Source organism: Mandrillus leucophaeus, unplaced genomic scaffold (genome assembly GCF_000951045.1).
Source record: "Mandrillus leucophaeus isolate KB7577 unplaced genomic scaffold, Mleu.le_1.0 Scaffold566, whole genome shotgun sequence".
In the NCBI taxonomy this organism is placed as follows: Eukaryota; Metazoa; Chordata; class Mammalia; order Primates; family Cercopithecidae; genus Mandrillus; species Mandrillus leucophaeus.
In genome coordinates this window covers 195,685-222,355 of record NW_012106097.1, presented here as the reverse complement: position 1 = coordinate 222,355, position 26,671 = coordinate 195,685, and the positions used below count along the sequence as shown (strand labels likewise).

The following is a 26,671-nucleotide window of genomic DNA, read 5'->3' as shown; positions in this document are numbered from 1 at the left end:
CAAATCTGTGCTTTTTTTTTTTTGGAAGACAGGGTCTTGCTCTGTTGCCCAGGCTGGAGTGCAGTGGCATGATCTTGGCTCACTGCAGCCTCCAACTCGGGTTCAAGCAATTCTCCTGCCTCAGCCTCCCGAGTAGCTGGGACTACAGGTGCGTGCCACCATGCCCAGCTAATTTTTTTTTTGGTATTTTTAGTAGAGACAAGGTTTCACAGTGTTAGCCAGGATGGTCTCGATCTCCTGACCTCGTGATCCGCCTGCCTTGGCCTCCCAAAGTGCTGGGATTACAGGCATGAGCCACCACATGGCCTAAATCTGTGCTTTCTTATAGGACATTTCATCAAATGCATATTCTTTGTCACTTGAGTGGCAACTCTTCCTGGATATTAATACTGTTTACAAAAAGTGAGGCCTAGAAAATGACATCGATTATTGTGAGACAAGTAACACATTTCTGTATATCCAAAATATATTTCATTAAATTTGACTCTTTTCCTAAATTTCCAATGTTGTTGTAGTGCTCGTTTTGTAATATTGTGCTTGTGTGTGCACATGTGCACTTTCATAGAGGTTAAATGTGTAAAATAGAGTGTTATTCTCTTTGCTGGTCTCACTGCTTTAGCTGTTGTTCCCTTACAATTCGTTCTCTGCACAGCAGCTGGGTGAATTTTTTGTTAAAACCCCCATGTTTTCCTTTTGAACTTAGCATACAGTGCAAACTCTACCGTGGCTGCTGCCTGATGCTGCAACGCACCTTCTTCCAGCCCTGCTCCAGTTCTCTGTGCCCTTGCCTCACAGCTTACTTTCTCCAGTTCTCTGACATGTGGGGTCTGTCCTGCCCTAGTGCCTTTGACCTCTCTGTTCTCTCTCTTGGAAAGTTCTTTTATACTTTGTATAGTAGAATCCTTCCCATCCTTCCTGGCATAGCCCAAATGCTTCAGGATCAGAGAGACCTTCTTAGACTACTTCATCACATCACCCTTCTTTACATACTCTTCATGACACCCACCACGAGCTGACCCTATTGTATTTGTTTGTATACATCGTCTATATTCTCCTGCAAGAGTTCACCCTTGACTGTATTGGAAACAGATTGGAGTTGGCAGAAGATAACATGCAGAGCTCACTCAAGGGGACTTCCAGACATCTTTTATAGATAATATGAATTGCTAAATTTGCTTTTCATTTAAAACATTTCGTTTTATAAGACTTGGGTTAAAATGCAGAATTCCATTGCAGTTGGAAAGAGTTACCAAATAGTTTATTATGCATGCTTGAATGCCAGTATTGCACAGCATGTAGTGCAGTCGGTATGAAACCCTTTTTTTGAGGAACTGAAATGCCGGGAAAGAATTCTATGCTAAGCCTATTTCAGCCCCACAAATGAAGGCCTTTCCTATAAATGTAGTCTTGTATTTCCTTCCGGCCAGATAAATGCAATAAACTGTCATCATTGCTCTCTCCATTTTTGTTTAGTAAGAATGAGCCTCTTTAGGTGTTTGCAGAGTTATTTTGGCAGTCTAGTATTATTTCCACTATCATTAGATTTTACCCTTAGGTAGAACCTGAACTTTGTGTTTTCACCTATCCAATTTTCATTACATTTCATGTAATTCATAGAAATTAAAGTTTCACTCAGATACTCTTGACTGCATAGCAACAAACCTATTTTGGAGTATTAAAACAAGGTTTTAATATAGAAACTGTTTCAGCCTTTTGTTTTAAACTATTGATTTCCTACATAGTTTGGAGATTTTTTTTTAGATGCGAGCTCTCTTCAGTAGTTCTGATTCTCTTAGGACTTTCATAAAAACATCTGTAAAAAATGGTATAATAACTTTTATATTATTCAGCACCTTTTTTTTTTTTATTCGGAATGGTTTGTGTGCTCTCATTCTGATGAAAAAGAAGATGAAAACATTCTTTTCTAATTGTTGGGAAATGTTGTGGAACCTGACTTTTTGATCACTTTCTGCCAGTGCTAGGGCCTGTTTACCTACTCATTCCCACTTGGCTCTGCCAGCTGGGGCTGCCTTAACTGGTTTCCATGCTCCTATGAGGGAGTTCTTAGGTAAACATCAAGTCTGCATCAGAAATAAACGTGGAGAGCCATCTCTTTCCAAATGTTCAGTGCAAGACAGAGCAACAGGTTCTGCTTTGAGAATTGTTACTGGAGACACCATCCACGCATGCAAGCATTCTGTACCAGGTAGTACACTGACAATTTGGAACAAAGGTAGACACTGCCATCTTGGTTCAGAAGGCCTCCTAATAATGGCATTCTAGAAGAGAAAACCTGGATTATGTAGCCTAAGATATGGTCTTGTTCTGGTAGAACACGTGTGAATAGGAAACGCATCGTAGCCCTTGCTGGTACTGTCACTAGGGTCTAGATCCCCATTGGGCTTAAGCAGAGATGGGTAATTTTGGCTTTTTCTTAAAATATCCCAGCAGTCTGAACTAAAAATATGGAGATATTATAAACCTGTATTTGCCTGAAAACAAGATTGTCACCAATCTCAAAAGTCAGAAAGAAATCATTCTTTCTCATACTCTGTATAATAGCTTTAAGAGGGAGGGGAATGGAAAGGTATTTTGGAGTTTAAAAGTAGTAAAACACAGAACCATGAATCCTGCTTGTAACTTTAATAAAATTTGGGTATTTTCTTAGTAGAACACCTTTTCTATTCCTGAGTTAGGCTACAAGGACTGCCCATTATGAAACCAAGCTAGAAACTACCTTAAGGTTAAATACCTTAAGGAGAAGTAACTAACCTTTGCAGCAGTGGGGAACAGTCACAGCTCTGAGACCCCATCTCTGGTCAGTGACCAGAGATATCTGAGAGCTGATGGGCTGCAGTGGGGAGAAGGACTGGCTGCTACAGGAAATAAACCTTATTTCAGACCCAACTGGAAATGATCTCTTATTTAATATGTTGGTTTTTTTACATGTTTTTAGGGAATTTTTAGATTCACATTTCAGGGGACTATTCTGTATTTGAGCCTTTGGGTTTTGCTGAAGAGCATAGAACCCTAAAAACCTAATGTGATCTTAGAACTTCCTTAATTTCTTTCTTTCCACTCTTAGTCTCTTTTCTCATTTCCTTTCACTGCTCTGAAAATTAACACCTGCTAGGGAAATCAACTTTAGGCTGCTTTCACTGGTAGCCAGTGTCTAAAAATCAATCCTGGCAACTAATGCAAAATGAAATTTGGAAGACGTCTTGATTCTCATGGACTTGTGCAAGCTGAAGTTATTAAAGAGGATTAGGAACCACAGCTGGTGAGCAGATGGAATGCTTATAATTTCACAATGTTAGGTAGCTGTAAACTGAAATCTGCACAAAACTTCTTTGCTTTTTCTCTAGTTTATTTCACTTTATTTTCCTGGACTGTAACTCTGGGCAAGTACGATCGTTTAATTGTTGGAGATGATGAGCCTTAATAGGTTCCTCATTTAGATGGCATCATTTAAATTCTTGTCGTACAATTTCATACTCAGAATTTCATTTTAGAAACCAACTATTTAATAATGGACTTATTAACGGCACAATAAGTAGGAAATGGTTTTATCTTTTGTTCAAAATGTAGAAATGCATTTTAAATTTGAGCAATGAAGACTGGTTCACAGTAATTTCAACTAGACAATATAACTACTTGTTTCTTAAAGAAATGCTTGACTCCATCAGTTCCTTCAGCTTTTTCTGTGTTCATTTCTACTAGAAATTCCTGTGTCATAGAAAAAAGTCTCCTAAAGCCACCTTCTTCAATGGCTCTGCTATCTAATCACAGGCTGCCTGCTCGCTATGTATTCCCTGCACCCATGACTACTTCTCTGTTCGTTCTGCCTTATCATAATATAGGGGCCTTATACATGCACAGAGCAACTGTTTGCCCTCTCAGAAACATAAGCCTAGACCATATTTTCTGGGCTGGTAGGTTAGTGTTTTCTCCACAAAGGAAAGTGTTTGTGAGACTTTCATCCAGTGACTGCTAGGAAGGTCAAATTAGGAACTTTATTCTACAAATACAAAGACATTAACTTATACTTTACGTTAGTGGTTGTTGCTTTATTTAAGAATGGAATTAGTGTCCACTCTACAGTTTAACACCTCTTTATCCTCACTGAAAGTCTTTAGAGAAATGGCTGCTAAGGTGGAGTTTCTTCAAATACAGAAAAACAGCTGGAGCCGTAAATAAGTTGAGCAGCCTGGATGCACTCTGTAGTAGCTGGTTGGGAAGAAAACAACACACGGATATTTCAGGTGGTGCCACACAACAAACAGCTGTACTTTATGGTCTGAGATAGTCTCTGTTCTTTTGGAACTGGTGTGTGCTGCTTTTGCAGTCAGCTGCAAAAAAATACTATAGTATGTCTTTTGGAAGCAATTACTGCATGATCCTCAGTGTTCCAGCTTCAAAACATCCTGAGTGTTCCATTTCTATACGTGCGGGAGAAGAGGATAAATTACCAATGCTTTGGCATGAAGTAATCTGGAGAATTATTATGGGATTGGTCTTTCTTGACCAGCTTTTGAAATGACTTTCGGTAGCTTCTCTTTGGATTTCCAAACTGACCTTCTGTAATTGGATGTGGCCTCTTACAGAAGCAGTAGTATAAACATGTTTAAACTTCGAATGTAATTATTTTGTCCTGAACCAAGTAGTCTAACAGTCTCTTCCAGCGGATAGATTTGTTTATCTTAAGTAAAGTTAATCTCCCCGCCTTACCCTTGTTACCTTTGGGCACAGGAGATGGCAGGAGAAGAGGTTTTGGATGGCCCCCAAGAAGAAATAGACTTGGACCAAAAATCAGAAGACCTGAAGATTTGATATTAGGTTCTTTTAGATTTTCCTGTGCGATCTTGACCAGATTCATGAAATCTCTGATTTGCTGAATCTATAGTAAATGTGTATAATAATATCTAATATGTATTTGCATATGTTTGGTATATGTATTGTTATGCGACGACTGACAGAACAAAGTAGCACAGACTAGGTAGCTTACACAACACAATTTTATCTTCTCACAGCTCTAGATGCTAGAAGTCAGACTGCAGTGTTCGCAGGGTTGGTCCTTCAGGGCCATGAGGGAAGGATCTATTCTAGGCCTCTCTCTTTGACTTGTAGCTGGCCATTGTCTCCCTCTGTCTTCACATCCTCTTCCCTGTGTGTGCGTCTGTGTCCGAATTTCCTCCTCTTCTAAGGACACCTGTCATGTTAAATTAGAGCCCACCCTAATGAGCTCTTATTAACTTAATTACGTCTTTAAAGGCCCTATCTCCAAATATAGTCAAATTCTGAGGCACTAGGGGGCCAATCCAGATTTTTTTGGTCATTCATTTTTTTTTCTTTTGTGTTGTCTTATCTATTATATTTTCCTATTGTGCGTTTTTATTTCTCACCCAGTTTAGTCCATGACCTTAATGGCCGCTTTTGCTCACAACTGCCCCTCAGGCTCAATAAGCTCACTGTTGTCCAGGGTTTATACACCTCAGCTGTTAGGAGATGGAGATCAGATGAATATGGTTTATCATCTGTAGAGTGAAATGTGGCTACTAAGTGGTGCCATTACAGAGCCAATTTGGGGTGTAAATCTAGTATTTCGGCTCTTGGACTTTTTAAACTGAATCTTTAAATAGAACACTAGTTTCATTCTGAGGGGGGGAATATACATGCAAAAGACATTAAGGCCTATGATGAATGTCATGTTTTGAACAACAAGGGCAGCTCATTTGGACAACGGAAATCCATCTACAGGGCTTAAGAGAATCCTTTATTTTATACAGAAACTGAATATGTTCCAAATACTATAAATGTTATTAAAGGCTTAGAATGAGATAGCAATAGCGCATAGCTTTGGCCTAGAGTAGGTGGGCTTGAAAACAATTCGACTTCTTTTACATTGACCCTGGATTTGTGGATGTCTGTTCTATCATAATATGTTTTAGAGAATAAAATGGAAAAATAATATTAAGTATTCTAATTTTCTAATTTCTAATTTAAGCTCTCTTGTAATACCAGAGAGCTTCTATTCCTCAGAATGGTCTCAATTCTGGAGAACAGCCTCTTGCAAGTAGCATTTTCCGTATAGACATTTCTTGCCTGCTGGCCCAATCTTAACTTTTCATTTTAGTTCATTTCTCAGTTCAATGCATTTAGAAGACAGTGCATTTTTCTTTTCTGGACTAGGGCAGATGGTGCTGTCACTTTTGATTATCTGGTTTTTTTTTTTTTTTTTAAAGGGAAATGTTGATTAGGAAGAGCAAGAAATGAAATACCACCAGATTAAATTGAGAGCAGAAATTATACAATCCAAAAAGAGGCAAATCTGTTCTATGTTTTTCTGCTTAGTTTACTATAGTTTATGTTTGACTTTCTAGATTTCAAGTTTGATATATTTTAAGAGATCATTTTAAGATAGCTTTTGGGTTATGAGTTTGCTTTGTTTCTGCTTTCTAGAAGATACGGAAGATAGAAATGTTTAGATGGTTTTCTTTTTCTAGTCACATTTAAGTAAGAAGATCCTCGGGTAAGAGTAGCTTTTAGCAAATCCAAAATGTTTGGATAATTTCTGCTTTATGCCACTGAAATCTCTCACTTGCAGTCTAGTGGCACTTTGTATTTTCTTACTGTTTGGCGATCTAATCTTAAATTAGAATATTTAACAGGTGTTCCAAAACAGAAGTCACAAGAAAGTGGACAAAGGGGCCCAGAAGACAGCTTGAAGAGCCTCCTGCTGGCTACATTTAGGGCAAATTTAGTGTCCAAAAAATAATGATGGTGGTGAAGTGTAGCAGATTTTAACACATTGAGTTAAAAAAAAAAAGAATCTGGGTTCAAGATACTTTAAAAGTGGGAGAGAGAACTAATAAACATAGAAGGAATGACAGAATTAGAAAAATCACCATCTGGAAACTACCAATATAATGATACATGCTAGAGATCATCGGTGTTTACTGTAACCGTCAGCTGAAAGGGGAGAACGTGTTTTGACAATGGAGACAGGTTTTACACAATACCTTAAGCAAGTGACCAAACTGAGCATCACCTAATAGTTCAAACAGAACTGTGCATGTTCTCATGTCATAGGATGGGAAGTATATCTGTAAACAGTTCTTTCCCAAAATTCTTAGCCTGTATCTAATTATGAGGAAATAGCATCACACTACAGATAGTGATATATATTATATAAGAAAACTGGCCTGACCACTCCAAAAATGTCGACTTTATGAAGACAAAGTATAAGGGATTACTGTTCCAGATTAAGAAAGATTAGTAAAAACCTGACAACTAATGCATGCTTGGGCCTCAATTCGATCCTGAATTAGGAGAAAAAAAATTAAAGACTTTGTTGGAACAGTTGAGAAAATTTAAACATGGATTTTAATTTCAAATTTATTCGATTAATGTTAAATCTGATTGTAGTAATGTGTTTGTGTTTATGTAGGAGAAGCTCCCTGTTCTCAGGAAAGAATTGCTGAAGTTTTGAGGGTGAAGTGTCATGAGATCAATAACTTTCTTTCAAATGGTTGTGAAAAAACGTGTGTGTGTATATATATTTAAGTAGAGATCAAATGTGAGCATGCAAGTATAGCAAAATGTTAATAAGTTGACCAATCTATGTGTTTTTCTTAGCTCAGGCTGCTATAACTATATCATAAATTGGGTGGCTTAAGCAACAAACATTTATCTCTTACAGTTCTGAAGGCTGGGAAGTCCAAATCAGGGTGCCAGCATATTTGGTGTCTGGTGAGGTCTGTCTTGCTGTTTTATATAGATGGCACGTTTGTGCTGTGTCCTTGTGTGGCTGAGAGAAGAAAGCGAGCTCTCTCAGTACCTTTATAAGGACATCAGTCCCATTTATGAGGGCTTTATCCTCATGACCTCATCTCATTCTAATTACCTTCTAGTGCCATCACTTTAGCGCGTAGGGTTTTAAGATACACGAATTTTGGGAGGGCACAAGCATTTAGTCCCTAACAGTGTTCATAGTACTGCTCCAGCTTTTCTATAGATTAAAAATGTTTTAAAAATGTATTTTTATAAATTGAGCAATTTCACATAAAACTTTGCATTTCTAGATTCCCTAGAAAAATGGGAATGTCTGCCTCAGACCCACGATACCCCAAGAATAACTGATTGGCTGCATGGCAGCTGCCCCCTCAGATAGGGTGAGGTTTTTCCATTTTCCATAGTCCTTACCCTTCCCTTTTGTTTTATATACCCACCTTCTCCACTCATTGATACTACCTGCCTAGTGGCGATAGGCATTTTAGTATGTACCCACACATGTAACTCTTGCTGATTCCTTGGGGTGGTGGTAGGTTGTGTCATGGATGGTAATGACTTTCTTGTATGCTGAAACTCTTGAGCCCTCCGGATTTGGTACCCGTATCAGCTCATGAGCTTCACTTGGCTCCTTGGCCACAGGCTGAGTATCTAGCCTTATTCCCAAATAATTCAGTCATCTGAGACATAATTAAGAAAGTGTAGATGTAAACACTGTTCAAAACTTGCTGGATAGGAGGTATACATACTAAAATTATCTTTCAGATGCAACATATTAGAAATTGTGCTCTGGATTCCACCTGTCAGTTGGCACAGTCTTGCAAAAAGTATTGAATAAGTTGCCTGAAAAAAATTTAATATGGCATGCCAAGTCTTAATGAAAAAAACATTTTGTGGAAACGTTTGTAGACTCCCATGCAAAAAGTAGTGTATGAACTTTAATTACCTTTGTTAAGTTGTTCTATCCTGTATTTAAGCGACTACTTTCTTGTTACATACCCAGGGAGGGTACCAGCTCTTGCTGGATAATCATGGTCTTGAGCCTTCACCCAGAATACAAGAGCTGTATCTGGCAGAGGTTAGGGCTCAGCTAGCAGTGAACAGTTCAAACATATAGGGAAGAAGAGGAAAGGACTGGTTCTAGAGTTAATCTTGCCAAGCAAACATATCTACCTCATACTTCATCTATTTTTGTGGGTTTGCATCCCTGTATAATTTGATGTTCTTAAAAACACTAGCAGCTTTTGGCCGGGTGTGGTGGCTCACGCCTGTAATCCCAGCACTTTGAGAGGCCGAGATGGGTGGATCGCTTGAGGTCAGGAGTTTGAGACTGGACTGGCCAACATGGTCAAACCCCGTCTCTACTAAGATACAAAAATTAGCCAGGCATAGTGGCACACACCTGTAATCCCAGCCACTCAGTGGGCTGAGGCAGAAGAATCGCTTGAACCCGGGAGACGGAGGTTGCAGAAAACCGAGATCGTGCCACTGCACTCCGGCCTGGGCAACAGAGTGAGACTCTGTCTCAAAAACAAAACAAAAGAAAACAAACACTAGTAGCTTTTGTCCAGTTCCATGCATATACATGATTTTTACATTGTGAAATGAACACAAAGATTTTTCTTAGGGAATCTGACAGAAATGAACACAGAATCTTACTAGTATTTCAGTTCATTAAAGACCTAGACCTGGCACTCCGTATTGCCCCTCTTATTACCCAAGGTGTTACATAGCATTTGCCTGAAGGAGCCCATTTCCCTGTGAGTGGGTTAATGCAAATGTTCCCGGTAAGACTTGACTCAAATCGTAGTCTCAGGGAGGGCAACGGGGGAATCATCCTGTCCAGTGAATTCCAGAAATAGCAACAAAAGCTCAGAGGAAATTAGCCCCTGTTGTCCCATTGACATTCTCTGGCCATCGCTCCCGTCCAGCTGGGCACACTGCTTGGAAAAGAAATTCATTTGTGTTTCTCTCCTTTCTCTTAAGGTTCCAGAACCCGATTGGAACCTAGGCCGCTCTTGAAAATGTTTTCCTGGAATGGAAAGCAACTGCATACAACATACGTTTACCTGCCTGCTGCTTTCTTTTTTGGTGTCGAGAGTCTGATATTCCCTTGGCTACCTTTCAGGATTTCAAACAGAGTAACCACTTCACGGGCAAAATGGCTAGCAAGATATTTATCTTTGTATTTTTAGCATCAGGATGATTGACATCTCAAGATATTTCTGGAATATTTGTTTTTTGAGATTAACCGCATTGTCCTTATATTATGCAAGTTTATTCTTCGTCTTGTGATTTTTGACATCTTTAATGTTTGTATTTAAAACCACTGTGGATCGTAGTCACTACATGGAGAGTCTTAGATAATTAATTCTTCTTCTGAATGCACTTATTGATTCCTTTTTTTCCCCCAGCATAAGTAATATTTCAAAATTGAAGATGGCCAATATTCTTTTTCTGAGTAGAAAAGCAATTCAACACATATTCATTGTTGCTGTTGTTGTTTGTTTGGAGACAGAGTCTCACTCTGTTGCACAGGCTGGAGTGCAGTGGCGCCATCTCAGCTCACTGCAGGCTTCAACTCTCGGGTTCCAGCGATCCTCCCACCTCAGCCTCCCAAGTAGCTGGGACTACAGGCATGTGCCACCAAGTCCAGCTAATTTTTGTATTTTTTGTAGAGATAGGGTCTTACTATGTTGCCTAGGCTGGTCTTGAACTTCTGGGCTCAAGCTTTCTGCCCACCTTGGCCTCCCAAAGTGCTGGGATTACAGGCATGAGCCACCACATCCAGCCATCGACACACATGTTTAGTACTGTTTTCTTTTGTCCTCATGCATGCTTATAAGCATTAGTAGGCATTGACTGGGTATCTAGCTTGTCCTTATTATTGAGTAGTCACATTTCTCTTTTTCAGCTAAAATTATTTATTTGTTTCTTTTTTGTTTGTTTTTATATTGATTGTTTACTATTGGCTTTAGACTTCTTACCTCCAAAATGAACATGATCAGAAGCCACACATTTTCCATGCCCCTAGTTCGTTATACATGATTTGTTAAAGAGAGTAGCTATGTCAGCTCCTTGGCAGATCTGAGAAAGCATATGATGTTATGACAGGCATATCTACAAATGAGCCTTGTGGATAAGAACTAGACAGGAGATTTAGAGAGAAATAATGTTGATGTCATCCCATTGGAATGATAGAGCTGTTACAACCAGAAATACATTCTATAGCTAGTTGCTAAGTGTGTAGCTGTATTTCTTTTCTAAGAAGGAAAAAATGTGAAATAAACCAGAGAAGTAAATTATGTATATAAAGGAGGATATTTTAATTAGTTTAGGTCTTAACAGTTATTCAAACAGTCTGAACTTGGGTTTCTTTTTGGAGCAAACATGACAACCATTATTTATGGAAAGTTTAAATTTCACATAACACATCTTCCCTCTATGTGTGTGGGTTTCTCTCTCTCTCTCTTTCTTTCTTTCTTTCTTTCTTTCTTTCTTTCTTTCTTTCTTTCTTTCTTTCTTTCTCTCTCTCTCTCTCTCTTTCTTTTCTTTTAAAAAAAAACATTTACTTTGCTTGTGTGTTTTCATTTCAACCTTCCCTTTACTAAAAAATGCTTTATTTCCTTGGTGTAGGAGATTTGCTTTTAGGGAAAAGGAAAGACTTGTGTCTCTAAGCTGAGCCCCCCTTTCCTTTTTTAGCATTTCCAGATAGACTAGTTCTCAGCTGACTGTGGACATGTTTGAATTAGAGGCTCCCATCTTAGCTCCTTTTCAAAAACTTTCCTATCATTAAATGTGCCTATATCTGCAAAACAAAATGTCCCTTCTCGGTTTGAAACACTATCCAAGAGTGCCTTATTATTATTATTATTTATTAATTAATTTATTTATTTATATATATTTTGGGACAGAATCTCACTCTGTCGCCCAGGCCGGAGTGCAATGGTGCAGTGTCAGCTCACTGCAACCTCTGCCTCCGGGGTTCAAGCGATTCTCCTGCCTCAGCCTCCTGAGTAGTTGGGATTACAGATGTGCGCCACCTTGCCCAGCTAATGCCATTCAACTACTAAGAAGGCAGCAATGTAGAAAATGGTTTTCATGTTCATCCACCGCAGCTGTGATCACCAGCAAGGTTGAATCAGGTGGAAAATGGTTTCGATCTGTTTATTTAGCTGCTTCAGTGTGAGGAATAAGAAATATAAAGTTTGCTTACATGATTTGTGTCTGAGTTCATTTACTTACTGCACACCAGAAGGTGAAAAATAGCCCCTGAGAATGAAGAATAAGAAACTTGTCCTCTGACCTTGCACCAGAACCTTGCGTTTCTGCACTTCTGGGGCAATCTCTTGTTTAGTTGGCACACACCAAATACCAAATTCTTAAGAGGGGAAGAAATAAAAACAAGACAGAGTTTTCAGCTTGAATAAAAAAGATATCCTAAAGGCAAATCAGCAGAATTCTTTTTTGTTTTGTTTGCTTATTTTTGTGAGGAGATGAGTTATTCTTCTCTCCTTCACAATATGGGAGGTGTGTGTATGAGAGAGACAAGAGAAAAAAAACAAAAAAGGAAAAAAAGAAAGCATGCCACCAAACAATGGCTTCATCTAAACTCTGACGTACACTCTTCCTACAGCTGGGCTCTGAAACTGTTTTATGGAAACAGTGGTCATTCAGTTGACTTCGAGGCACACTTAAATCATGCTTAGGGAGAGATAGGCCAAGGGCTTAGTTAACTCACTTATTTAGGTCGTAGAGTTGTGAATTTTGACATTTTCATACTACACTGTTAGCTTTTGTACAAGAGTTTATTGTTTATGTGGGAAGTAACTGTCACTTTATAACAGATTTTATTTTTACTCTTGTTTGGTGCAAATTGTGTGCCCGGGTTTTATTTACCTTTTCGTTCTTAGTCTGTGGCAGCACAAATGGAAAAGTGTTAAATAAATGTGGTGTAAGTGTATTTTTCTCTCTTTTTACCCATATTTACAATTAGAAGCTTGAAAGAAGACAGAATTCTATCTGGCCTTGGTACCACGTTTCTCCTAATATGAGGAGCTAGTGACCAGACACGATAGGGCAGTGATTGCATTGTCACTACCTTCCCTCCCCATGTCCTGCCATTTTTATTTTTTATCTTCTCAGAATCCTTTGTTTACTTGGCCCCATTCAAGGCCCACTTTTTAAATTCTTCCTTTTCTCATATACATTCCCTGCAGATAGGTGGCCTTTGCTCTGTTCATTTGACAACCTTTTCTAAGTTAAAAGCAAACAAGAAAACCAACATAAACCTTCCCATAGGACTGAGCAGGTCTCCTCTGCTGCCTTCTCTTTCTCCCATCTACCTCAAGGCCAACACCCCACCAGTGTCAACCCCGTGTTTTCTTTCTCAATGTCCTCTCCCTCAGGATCCCCAGATCTCTTTTAACTCTTCATGATACAGTCAACAGAAAGGTTCTACTTGCTTTGGGACCATGTATTAGACTTGCGGCCCTGGAGAAATCACATCTACTCTCTGAGCCTCAGTTTCCTCATTTGTTCCTTATCTTCCTTCCTCAGTCAACAAAGACACCTACGAATGGTGTGCCCAGCACCGGAGATGAGAACCGTGATGAGCTAAGTAGGCATAAGTTCCTGTCCACCACTGTGAAATGGAGCAGAGAGTGTCCATCTTGCAGGGGACATTGTAAAAATTAGCAAGGTGGTGATGCATAGACCAGCATGTATGTAGGTGCTCAGGAAATGTCAGTTTTTGTGATTATAATGAAAGGCAAACAGACAAGGCAAGTCCTGACCTCTCTTTGGAAGTTGTTTTTATCTTTGAAGGACCTTTCCCTTATATTTCTGGCTTTTACCTGAAATTCAATCTTTTTGATTTCGGACAGATTTTTTTTTTTTTTTAATTCCTTTTAATCTAGCCTCTTTCTCTATTTTTTCTTTTTTTCTGTTGAAAGCATAGCCATTTCTTCTGTCATGTGTGTTTGAAAGCAAGGTGGGAGGGGCTTTCCAGTTTGTGTGGGACAAAGCATCCTGTTTTAACTCCGTTCTTTTATAGTGTATTTCTAGTGCATAGTCCTGAGGATGTTTTATTTTCTGATCCCTTTATTTCTTCCCTTCTTTCTGTGTTGAGTTGGTGATTGTCCCTCTTCTACACTTTTATTACTCCAAGGATAGGGTCTGACTTGCTGCCTTTGTAAGATAATCTAAATGCCTTCTTCATAGCAGGAGGAAACAGTTACCTCCTTCAACTGGCTGTTTGAACACAGCTATGTGAGTGTTTGAAACCGTAGGGTCCTTCAAATTCTAGAATAACCAGAAATTGAGAACACGTTGTCTTTAACAACTGAACCAGTTCATTTATTGTGACTATGCTTATGTTTTGTTTTGATTTTTTTTTAACCGACAGTTAACTTTTGAGATCATATAATATTTACAGTTTACTTAGCAGAGGCTTCCAGAAAATGTGAGGGTATGTCCACTTTTGGTTTATGGACACAATTTATATCTTAACATAAATACATAGTTATAAATGAGCTTATGACATTTGGTCTTTTGAATGTGGGTTTTCTTTTAAAAGGTTGCAGTTTTCAAAACCATGATATTGCCACCAGCCCATTTGTTTTTCTCACCAGACTAAAGGTAGCATGTCCTACTAAACAGAACACAACAGGAAAAAAAAATAAGGAACAAATCCTTTTTAAGTTTGGAGTGGTGCCAACTACAAGTTTTTGGTATTTTTAATATAGACTTTGTTCATTTATTTAGTTAAGAAGTGTCTATTGAGCACTGCACGTGTATGGCCTATGCTGGGTGCTGCGGGTAATGGTGATTGTGTCCTAGGGCAGGGGTCACTGAACTGTATAGTCTCCCTGTAGCCTGTTTTTGTATGGCCCACAAACTAAGAGGTTGTTAACATTTTAATGTGTTATGGAAAAAAAACCAAAAAACAGAATATGCAAGAGACCTATATGTGGCCCACAAAGTTTAAAATATTTATTTGATCCTTTAGGAAAAAATTTGCCTACTCTAGACCCTGTGGTGTCTCTGACTTCCTCAATCTTATGTTTGTTGGTAAGAAAGACCAGAAATAAGCGAACAAATAAGCAAGATAATTCTTTTCAGATTTTGATAATTGATAAGGAAATAGGATATAAGAGTGACAGAAATGAGGCTGGGGTCAGGTGTAGCAGTTTAGGTGGGATTTTTTGAAAAGATGACTTTAAGATTAGACCTGAACAATAAGAACAAACAGGTCTGTGCAGAGCTGGGCGTATTAGCCCATCTCTCACTCCTTAGGTCCACATCCCCCTTCCCCTCCAAGTGCCTGTTTATTATACACAGGGCTCAGCTAAATGCTGGTTCCTGGAAAACCATTTCAGATGCCCTCTTTTGGGTTATCTTTACTATAGCACCCATTACAAGGCACTGTAATTGCCTATTTGGTTTCATTCTTTCCACCTCCCCTCCACTAGACTTGAAATATCTTGGGGGCAGGGACATATGTCTTAGTGATCATATCCCTCTAGCATTTAGCTCATGAACTAGGTTAAATGGAGTCTGCTATAAACTCAAAATTAGATTCCATCAAGCCCACTGTGAAAATCAAGAAGACCCTCTAACAAATTGCAGATTCTTAAGTTTAAGTTCTATTACTTGTCTTTTTTTGTACACATGCTTCCCACCTCGTACTCTCTTCTCCAAGCACTATTCTTTCATTTCTAAAACCTAATTATTGCCCCACCCCAAAAACATGCCCATTTACCTCATCTGATTAAAAGGCACCATCATCCATCCAGTTGAGCAAGCCAAAAACTAGGAATTATCCTTGGTGTGGCGCATTTCCTCACTCTTACCCATCACATCCAGTCCTTCAGCACCCATACCTCCTCAACTAGTCCTGTCTCACCGTCTTTACTCTCAGTTCTAGCCCAGGCCAGGTCTATGCTATCCTTTGCCTGGGCCACTGCAGCAATCCCTGACTGGTCTTTCTGCTCCCTTGCTTACCTTCCTTATATTCATTGTTCACACAGAAGACAAACACATCTTTTCAAGCTCAAAAGATCGTATCTTTCCCTTTTCTTAAACACTCCAGTGACTGCCCATCAAATGTAAACATTTTAACTTAAGTAAACAAGTAAAAACAAGTAAATAAACAAGTAAAAATACAACTCAAAAATTTGAGCTCACAGCCCCGACTGGAGTAACCATTGTCTCTTCAACCACATCTTACTCTCAGTTTCCAGGTACCTTGGTCCCTCCACTTGCCCTTCTTAGGACCTATTCTCTGTTGCCTGTTAGATTATTAAATGTTAAAATGGAACCCTGTGTTAATCTCGTTAACATCGTGAACACTTAAAACTATACAGTGGCAAGTCAGTGAACCACAGTGAAACTCCATTCCCCAAAGACACCTTCATTCCTGATTTTCCTGGTAACATTTGTAATACCAAAAATTCGTGATAACAGGCAACGGATTTAATGATAACTCTAGTTAAAAGGCCTTGGGGAAGGAACTTGACAACCTTACTGCCTTCTAATGGTATTGTTTTTCCTTTTTTCTTTTTTGCAATGCAGAATATGAGTTGGAAGTAAAGAGGGTGCAAGACATTCTTTCGGGAATAGAGAAACCACAGGTATGTCTTCTGGATTTCTCAGCATAAATGACACTTTTTAAAGTATTTCAAATGTGCTTTTTTTCCCCCCCACCACACAGTAGGTAAGCAAAAGGGCTCCTTCCCTTTGCAGATGACTCATCAACTATGAAATAGTGTTCAGTTCAGTTATTAATGGAGCATGAGACATAGAACAGCGGCCTTCTGTGTGTAGTCATAATCCACTGAAATGTCTTCTTTATTTAGGTGTTCTGAATGCAGTTAGATATTCTTTCCAAAGATTCTTTCTTTTTTGTCTCTCTCTCTTTTTAGTCTGCAGTTTTCTTTTTTAGTTTTTTTTTTTTTTTTTTTTTTTTTTAACCTGTATAAATGTAGTAATAATAATTTTTGAAAACCTCAGTAATCCCAAGTATTTTTCCAAGTAAACTTCAAAAAGATATTTCAATATTAGCTGTGAAAAATAAGTCCAGAACATTGGGTGCAATGGCAGGAAAGAAAATGGTCGGAGTGGTGAGGTTTTGATTTTGCCAGGTGCTTTGAAATTCAAGTGAAAAATTCAGAATGTTGATTCAGCCTTTCATCTCAGATTAGAGCCAGAGTTCTTTGGAGTATTTTCTAGCTGAATTGGAAAACCTTGATTCTGCATATGTTTCAAATACTGAGGCTTTTTAACAGAAGAGTCCAAACATGCTTCAGGGTACATAGTTGAGTTTGACAACCTGAAAGCTGGAGGTGTGTTGACGAACAGGCATAATAAGGCACTTGTAGAGGAGTGGGGTGTTGCTGTTTGGGGGCGGGGTGCGGGGAGTCTGTACTTACTCTGGTGAGGAGCAGGCTGCCACTGGGGGTTTTTGAGCAAAGAACTTACGTAATCAGGGCTGCATTTTCAGAATGATTGAACAGTTGGCAGATGAGTTGGAGTGAGAAGAAGGGAGACGCAGGGAAGAGCAGTGTTAGAATCTACTACTGTAGTCCTGGTGAAAGGCTATGGGAGTCAGAATTAGGGTGGTAACATCTGTGTGGCAGGCAGCAGGGGATAGATACTAGAGCTGTTCTAGAGATAGAATACGGCACTATAACCTATTAGAATTGGTATCAAATGTCAAGGATAACTGGGCTTTCAGGTTTCAATGCCTCCTCTCAAGAATTGCTTCCTCTAAGACGCCTCCCTGATTGCTGTCCATGCCCATCAAGTGGGAGGCTCTACCCTCAGCTTTGCTGTGCCCTTCATGGACTTCTGCTATTGTATTTAATACATTGTACTGCATCTACTTGTTTCTGTGTCTTTCCTGGTAACCTGTGGTTTCTCTAGAACAGGTTCACATCTTTGTCCTTTTTGTATCTTCAGTGCCATTCTTGGACATGCTGAGTTTGTTTCACTGTCAGGGAATCTGGAACGATAGATACAGCGGGCGGTCACAAATGTCTGGGAGGCCAATGCTGAGGAGCGCGGAGGAACAAGATACAAGACAGGGAGATCACATGTGTAGCAATGATACTTCACATTGTAGGATTCGATGATAGCTTTGCAGACAGCGGATGCAGTATAAGGGAGAGAGATTGGAAAAGGCGTGAGGGCAGAATCTTGGAAAAAGCTTATGTTTATAGTGTAGTAGAGAAGAAAACTCTGCGAGGAAAACAGAGGAATCATAATCAGAGAGAGGGCAGAGCAACGGGTTCACTCATGGTCCCAAATGTAGTTTTGGAACGTCATAGTCACTTCTTAATTATGTTTATGCACATAGTGCTTTCTCTCAGATATTCCTAGTCACTGCTGCGCTTAAGAAGTGGCACAATCTCTGTTTCTTGAGGGTGAGATGGCGCTAGCAAGATAAAGCCATATTTAGATTCATTGGTCCTTTTTCTTGATGCAATATTTATTAGGCATTTAATCTTTTGAGGTTTTACGGCAGGGTAATAGGCTTTTTTAAGTAGCGGTGTTGTAAAATATAATAGGGTAGAAGCGTCATCTGAGAACTTTTGTTGGTATCATTTGGAAGCAAGGATTGCTTGGCTACAGAAGCACGTAGATGTTAGCTCTACCCATGACAGCCTGACCAGGCTGTTCTGCACCCATCATAGAGAATTGGCTTCTCAGAGCCTAGTGCCTTTAGGCCCTTGAATCAGGTAGATGACTCCCCTTGTTTTCATTTGGTTCTCACTTAGTAGCCTTTTGAGAATTTGACTTCCTTGTTGCCAACAGAGAGAAAGTATGTGAGGCAGGTTGACAGTGCTGTCTAATCTACCAGATACTTCTGTTTCTCATTATGAATCAATTAACTGGCAATCTGATTGTATATATCTGATTCCATAAGTCTTATAGTTTGACATTCAAGTCTGACTCTGGAATCAGGGCTGCATTTTCAGAATGATCGAACAGTTGGCAGATGAGTTGGAGTGAGAAGAAGGGAGACGCAGGGAAGAGCAGTGTTAGAATCTACTACTGTAGTCCTGGTGAAAGGCTATGGGAGTCAGAATTAGGTGGTAACATCTGTGTGGCAGGAAGCAGGGGACAGATACTAGAGCCGTTCTAGTGATAGAATATGGCACTATAACCTATTAGAATTGATATCAAATGTCAAGGATAACTGGGCTAGATTGTCTGAGTCACTGGGCAGGGGCCCGGACCTGGCGAATTCACTCAGGTAAATGCCACAAGGTAACAGCCTGTCTGCAGAGCCAGCCAGCTTACCTGGACTCCATTCTGCCTCGTTACCCTCCTCCAAACCTTTGAAGTGGCTTCTGGGTGAGAAATTCAGTCAAAAGATAACATTTCCATATCAGCATGGCTTAGATGGGCACAGACATAGTCAATACAGCTGAAGAGTCTCCTTAGTCCTGTAAAGCTGGAGTTGTTAATTCTGCAGCATAAGCAGCACATTATCTTTCTAGGTTTGGAAAAGGCGGGTTGAGAAACTTTCTGGAGGTGAATAGAAACAAGGCCTCAGGTAGTTACACACTCCAGAGTCATTAAAGATCTGTAGATCAGCATTTATATCTCATGCCCTTTTAACAGTGAGGCTTGAACTTGCCAAAATACTACACCCTACCTTTTAAGCAGTTGGATGAAAATCACCTGATAGGAAGTGGGCGTCTCTGGACACAGTTGCTTTGCCAGCATGTGGGTGGTGGTTGGTGCTAACCACCCTGCATGTCTGATTCTCTGGATGGCAGTGTAAATATATCCGGGTTACCTGGGCTGAAGGCATAGCAGACAAGGGGAGTTTGTATGAAGAGTGCCATGCTTGTTCGTGCCTCCTGCTTTTGCACATGACTAAAACAACTTCTCTTTCTCTCCACCTGTATGTTTCCTATTGCTGCTGTAATGATTTACCACAAATTGAATGACTTAAAACAGTACAAATTTATTGTCATAAAGGTTTAGAGACCAGAAAGTCCAAAATGTCTCTGGCTAGGATATAATCAAAGTGTTGGCAGAGCTGTATTCTAGAGGCTTTGGGACATAATCTGTTTTCTTGCCTTTTCCCCTCTTGGCTCTGTCTGCAAAGTCAGCAGCCATATTCCCTCAGCTTCTACTTCCCTTATCACATGCCTGTCTCTGACTGTCTTGATTCCTTCTTTCACTTATAAGGACCCCTGTGATTATACTGGGCCCATCCAGATAATCCAGGTTAAGTGTCCCCTTCACAAGAGCCTTAACTTAGTCACATCTTCGAAGTCCCTTTTGCCGTGTGATGTAATATATATTCATAGGTTCCAAGGACTAGGATTTGGACACCTTTGAGGGCCTACCACAGTCCACTCTTGATCTTTAATTTAGTCACATCTTCAAAGTCCCTTTTGCCATATAAGGTAATATATTCATGGGTTCCAAGGACTAGGATGTGGACCTCTTTGGGGACCTACCACACTCCCCTCCCGATCCTCAGAAGCGTTCTTGCCTGAGACAGTCCACTGTTTCTTCCCAACCCAGTTAGTTGTTTATGCAGTTTCTCTCTCCCCTCTTCGTACGCCTTTTCTTCTGAAGTTTTTGTTTGTGATTGTGTGTTACTTAACTTTTTGCTCCGAATACCTAGCACTGTTCTTGACACATAGTGAACCCTTAACAGATGTTGTCCGAATAACTGTGTGACTGTAGCTGGGTTCTGGCAGGTGGGACAAACGCCTGAAGCCTGGCCAGCCTCAGGATGCGCCTCCGCCAGTGTATAAGGCAGCAGCCACTAGAGGGAAGGCCTGGGCTTTGCAATCTGGCACTCTGGGTTGGGACTTGCATTGGCTCTTACCTGTCTTTGTGACCTTGGGTAAGTTACGTGGTTTCCTTGTGCCTCAGTTTCCTCATCTTTGAAAGGTAGGATAAGAAATACTACCTATAGCGACTATGAGAAGTCAATTATGTACTTAGAATGCGGTATTTATAGTCTGTAGCATGTCGCTAAGCAAAAGTGAAACTTCTGTGCTCTGACATGGGAAGGAGAGGTATCGGGCCATCTGACAGGGAAAGAAGCAGAGCCATGGAAAGTTGGGCACACAGTTGTAAAAAGGATTATTTAATTTTTTGTTCCTTTCAGCCACAACTGGTAGCACCTCTAAATGAAAGGCATATATTTTGCTTTGAGGTTTTGCAGATGATTTTATTTAGGTGCAGAACAATACGTAGTACTTGTGGATTCCAGTTATCTTTCTAGAACTTTGGGCACCCTGAATTGAGCAAGCCTCCACTGTGACAGAGCAATAAGCCAGGTATTATTCTGAGTGGCTTAGGAATTAGCCAGCCATCTCAAGCCTAATGTGGTCTGACCTTCTCTGGTGGTAGTGCTAGATGTAGCCTCCCATAGACTGGTGGGCTGTTTATTTTCAGGATATAAATAATGTAACCTGGAATTGTGGTTCTGCATTGTTTCTATCCGCGAATGTTTAGCTTGTTGGAACAATTGATTTGTCGGTTCCAGAAGCGAGTAAACTGACGTGTGAGGAACACTTCCCCTGTAAGAAGCAGTCCCTTGAAAGATAAACAGTAGTGCATCTGGGAGCACATAGGCGGCTCTTAGCACTTAAGGAATCATAAAAACAGATGACTGTGAAATTCTTAGATTTGAGTATCCTTTTTCTTTAACCTTTTCCTTTTTCATTTATTTTCCTTTGTGGTGGTGTTTCTCATGATGATACTTTAGAAGTGAAGCCAGTATTTGTGTGGTAATATTTCCTTAGTGTACTCTTTAATTAGATCAGTAGGCCTCCCACATAGTTAAATCCAAAGGCCAGAGCAAATTTAGAAGCTATCAATGTACAAGGAAATATTTTCGAATGTAAAAGAAACAATTTAATAGCTGCAAGAATAAATGGTGTTTCTGATCCAAGTACTATCATTTGCATAATAATAAAATCTCAGAAAAAAATGGAAAATTTTACAGAATAGTATTAAAATACTGGGATGAACAGGAGAGAAGGTACAAGGAGAGAGGAAGCTATGGATTACATATCGAATAGCTACAGGACAATGCAGTTTTATAATTTCCTTATATATACATATACAGAACAACTGCTTTCAAGTTGGAGTCTACATTTAATAAACAGACAAGAATGATTTCTAATCAGTATGTGACCATTTAGAAGTAGGAAGTAATTTTTTGAGTGCTTCAAGGTGCTCAAAAGCAGTTTAGTTTAAATAATTCATATGCAGACTTACACTAATAACCTATACAACAGACCCTTTTATAGCAGTTATTGAACTGCTTTCAAATTGGAATCTACATTTAATAAATAGAAAAGAATGATTTCTAATCAGTATGTGACCACTTAGTAGTAGGAAGTAATTTCATGAGTCCTTCAAGGTGCTCAAAAGCAGTTTAGTTTCAATAATTCATATGCAGATGTATACTAGTAACCTATACAACAGACCTCTTTATATTACTATTGCAGAAACAAATGTCAGATTGCACCTTGTCCAATAGTTTTATAACTAGAAGTTACCACGTTTATCACCATCAAAGGAGACTGACTTTCTAGTTATGGTAGGTTAATTAAATATCAGGAAGTCAGTTAGCTTTATGGCTTCTCAACTTTTTTGAGGGGTGAGGGGAACAACAGCCATGGTGATCACTGTGATGATCAGATTAGCCATGCCCTAGTTAAGCTTGGTGGTCACTGCTGGCAAGAGAGTTTCAGCACACACAGACTTGCAATGTGAAGGTCGTATATGAGTGTTGTTGCTCTGAAATAGACATGAACCCAGATAGAGTTCCTAGAGTTCCAAATCTCTCATTAAAGCATTACCTCCCAGGACACTTGGAGTAAATATGTCTAGTGCTGAGAATTCACCTTCAAGTAACATTCTCTTGAAAGACAGCATGTCAGTTTCTGGAAACAGCCTTAAGTGGAAACAAGTTCCAAGTCCTAATGGAGACCAAGTGATCTTTTTCTCCTGATTCCATTGCCTAAACAAGGGCACCCTCAGTCCAAGAGTCAGTGAAAGAGAGCGAGCAGGAGGACAAGAGGGATTTGGCCCCAGAACATCATCATGATCTGGGTGTCTGGCTGCTTAGCTCAAGGAAAGAATTCACAGAAACCACTATCTTTTGAGAGTGATGCTGAGTTGTCAAACTGCATTTCTGATAGGCTAGCATATTGGAAAAATGTATTTCCACAAACATCTGCATTGCATGCCGATGACAGTGTACATCCTGAAGGCTTGCTTAGGGACTCTAAGGAAAAAGTGAATGTTATTTTAGTTGATGATTCAAGTGTTGTATTTCTCTGTTCAGGTAAATAATAATTTAACCAAGTCCTAAGGGAAAAAAGTAAAGTTGTCATAGCTGACATAAAAGGTAGAATTTAAAAGGATGTGACTTTATGGATATTTGTTTGGTATCTAGAATGTTGGCATTCAACTGAGCTATTTTGAGACATGGTGTTACTTCACACCACCATTCATAGAATCAGTGCTACTGTCTTCTGTGTTCTTGGGTGCAAAGCAGCCACTTACCACCTTGGCTGAGTGTTTTCCGGTACCTTATGAGCCTCCTTTTTTCCCAAGAAACTAAACTCTTTGTAACAAATTATCTCCCACATTAAAAATCAAATATAACACCAAATACCTCAGGATTACTCATTAATGGTATGTGAAGAAATTGAGCAGATATACTGTTGTATGTTAGAAATGCTGTCTTAAAATCTAGGTAGAGAAACAACACACAAATAACCAAGTAATGCTCTAATGTAACATGCACCAAATGCGGGGACGGAAAATACGGCAAAAGTACAAAGAAGAGTGATTGAATCTGACAGTGCAGACAGTACAGAAATCTGTCCAGAATCAGTCTCAGGAAACCTAAGAGTCCCTCTGTGTTCAGTATATCTACCGTGAGTCCCCTCATGTGCCTGTCCGTCTTCAGCAGGTTGGGGCTCCTTGAGGCCAAAGATCATACCTTCATCATCTTTGTGTCCACACAGCCCCTCACAGGGTGAAGTATGACCATTAAATGAATAAACAAAGCATTTGAACTGGGTCCAAGAGAAGTTGGTTAAAGCCAAGAAAGTAGGAGAGTTAAAAGCTAAGTCACAGGGGCGTGAGAGAGGGCATAAGAGAGGCCAGCATCCTGGAGGGGCGGTAACAGCATTGTGGTGCAGATGGATTGGAGGGGTGGAGAAGAGAGCTGCTAGTCTGGAGCCATAGCAGTCTTCCTCAGATGTTTTCCAGAGATGTGTAATACAAGCCTACCATCTTCTGTGTTGCCTGTGGCAGAAATTTAGACTATCTTATTTCCTTTTATTTTTTTATTCAACAAACATTTACTAACCAAGCGCTGATCACAGTTGAATATGACTTGGATTCTGTCCTTAGGGAGTCTCAAAGCCCAAGGGAGGTAGACAAAGGCCATAACATGATTAGCAATTCTAGCAATGTCCACAAGGTTCTGTGGAACACGGAGGAGTGACGCTGCGTGAGATAATTTAGAGAAGGCTACTGGGAGGTGGTGAGGCTGGGCTGGGGTCTTTAAGGATGAGCAGGAGTTTGACTAAGTAATTGGCTAAATATATCATGATATTCTATTTATATGGAATAAACAGTGTGAAGTGATCTCCACTAAAAATGTAGTGAAGGACGGACTGAAGAGAGACTCTATCTTCATTTTCCATATATATTATTTATATTTCAAGTATTTAATAATTCTAATAATCTTTATATAGATCAGATGTGACAAAAATGGAAGAAGCGGAAAAAAAAGGGACTGAACAGTTTACCTGTCTCCATCTACAGCCTAATAATCTACAGCTATAAAGTCTTTGTGAACGTTAAGCTTTAGCATCTGTATTAAGTCCTGTTTGTTTTTAACATGCTATCCAGACCAATATCCAGATAGCAATAGAATAGCCTTTAGAAAGTTACAGCATTAAAGTTTTGTCCTTAGATTTATTTTAAATAATTAGATCATATTTTAAGTTGAGTTTCTCCAGAAAAGGACTCTAAAAAAAGGTTTGAGTGCAAATAGTTTCTGTGGGGATATGGCCCAGGAAGTCCTGGTTGGAGACAAGGGAACTGAGACAGAGAAGGGAAGTGTATTAGTCTGTTCTCGCATTGCTATAAAGAACTACCTGACACTGGTAATTTATAAATAAAAGAGGTTTAATTGACTCATGCTTCTGCAGGATGTACAGGAAGCATGGCTGGGAAGGCCTCAGGAAACTTAAAATCATAGTGGAAGAAAAGGGGAAGCAGGCATGTCTTACGTTGCCCGAGAAGGAGGAAGAGAGAGAGAAGGGAGAAGTGCCACACACTTTTAAACAACCAGATCTTGTGAGAACTCACGTCAGGAGAACAGCAAGGGGGAAGTCTGCCGCAATGATCCAGTCACCTGCCACCAGGCCCTCCTCCAAGACTAGGGTTTACAGTTTGACCTGAGATTTGGGTGGGGACACAAATCCAAACCATATCAGGAAGGAAGCCCATGCAGGGTCTATCAATAAACAGGTTATAGCTGTGGTCAGCCAGAGCTTAGTCCTCATAAACACCTCTGAAAGATAGAGTAGATTTTGTAAAACATGCTTCAGAGTAGTATTTTAAGAAGGTTCTGGGTATTTTAAGTCTCAGAGTCTTCAGTTCAACTGAAGTTTGAAGCAGAGGCTAAACCAGAAGTATAAAAACAGAGCTTAGAATGGTGAAGCATTTCCACTTCTATAATGATATTAATCCCATATCAGCCTGGTCCTTGGTTCCAGTTCTCCACCCTTTGGGTTGTCCTGGGAATCTGCAGGACTTCAAGGGGTTTTATTGGAAAGGTATTAGCTTTGAAGAATGATTTGACACCATGCAAGGCTTGAAACCAGATCGGAGTACCTGTGGGTATGGCTTCTTCCACATAACGTAGAAATCTTCCATTCAGGTTTTTACTTATGTTAAAAAAAATTCCCTCACATGACATTATTTTACTTTATGGAGGACAGAATGCAAATTGCACTGGATTTGGATGAAGGTTGGCATTGCAAGAACCATATTTTGGACACCAGGACTTTGAAAGAGAGCGCCATATAAGATGTCTTTCAATATAATTAAACTAGTTTACTTTGGATTAACTTTGAGCCAGTTTTATGCCACTACCAATAATTCTGAAAATGTAAAATGGATTTGAATACTTTTGTCGCACATTTTTCTTCCGCAGGTTTCTAATATTCAGGCGAGAGCAGTTGTGTTGTCCTGGGCTCCCCCTGTTGGACTTTCCTGTGGACCCCACAGTGGTCTTTCCTTCCCCTACAGTTATGAGGTTGCCTTATCAGACAAAGGACGAGATGGAAAATACAAGATAATTTACAGGTTGTGTATGTTTCTATTGTTTTTCTTTGCTGCTAAACTATAAAATTGGAGTTGTGAAGGAAAATGGAAAACAAAGGAAAACTTTATAGGCTTGGTAAATTTTCCTTTAGTTTATTTTAAGATTTAGTAATAATTATAATGCTAAGAAATCATTGTGTCCAGAGTAATTCTTATTTGGAAATGAGTAGCATAGAGCTATTAGGTGTGGGTAAAATACATCACTTGGTTATATTTGCTATCAGTAGAGTATTAAAGAAAACTTTCTGTTAATGTCTGTCGGCAAAAGGCGATTATGACTTTTAGTTTTTCTATACATTGGGCGATTATAAGGTGACTTCTCTATTTTCAGATCCAGACCTTTTTGTAGCCCTGTTTTTTAAAGTTCTGCAATATGTTTCCTTCTGTTTTACCCTATTTCTTACCTTCCACAATAGTTTCCAGCCTGTAATAAAGATACTTTAAAACATTTCATTTCGAGGTCTTAAATGGTCAAAAGTTTAGC

At 39.5% G+C, this 26,671-nt stretch overlaps 1 protein-coding gene across 1 annotated transcript in view; it reads left to right on the top strand.

Annotated features, from left to right (window-relative positions):
- FNDC3B (fibronectin type III domain containing 3B) overlaps positions 1–26,671 on the top strand; it is a 310,570-nt gene that overhangs the window by 159,385 nt on the left and 124,514 nt on the right. The window contains exons 6-7 of the mRNA XM_011998294.1: positions 16,363–16,421; positions 26,018–26,169. Coding sequence (XP_011853684.1) covers positions 16,363–16,421; positions 26,018–26,169 — 211 coding nt within the window. The remainder of the gene's footprint in view (positions 1–16,362; positions 16,422–26,017; positions 26,170–26,671) is intronic.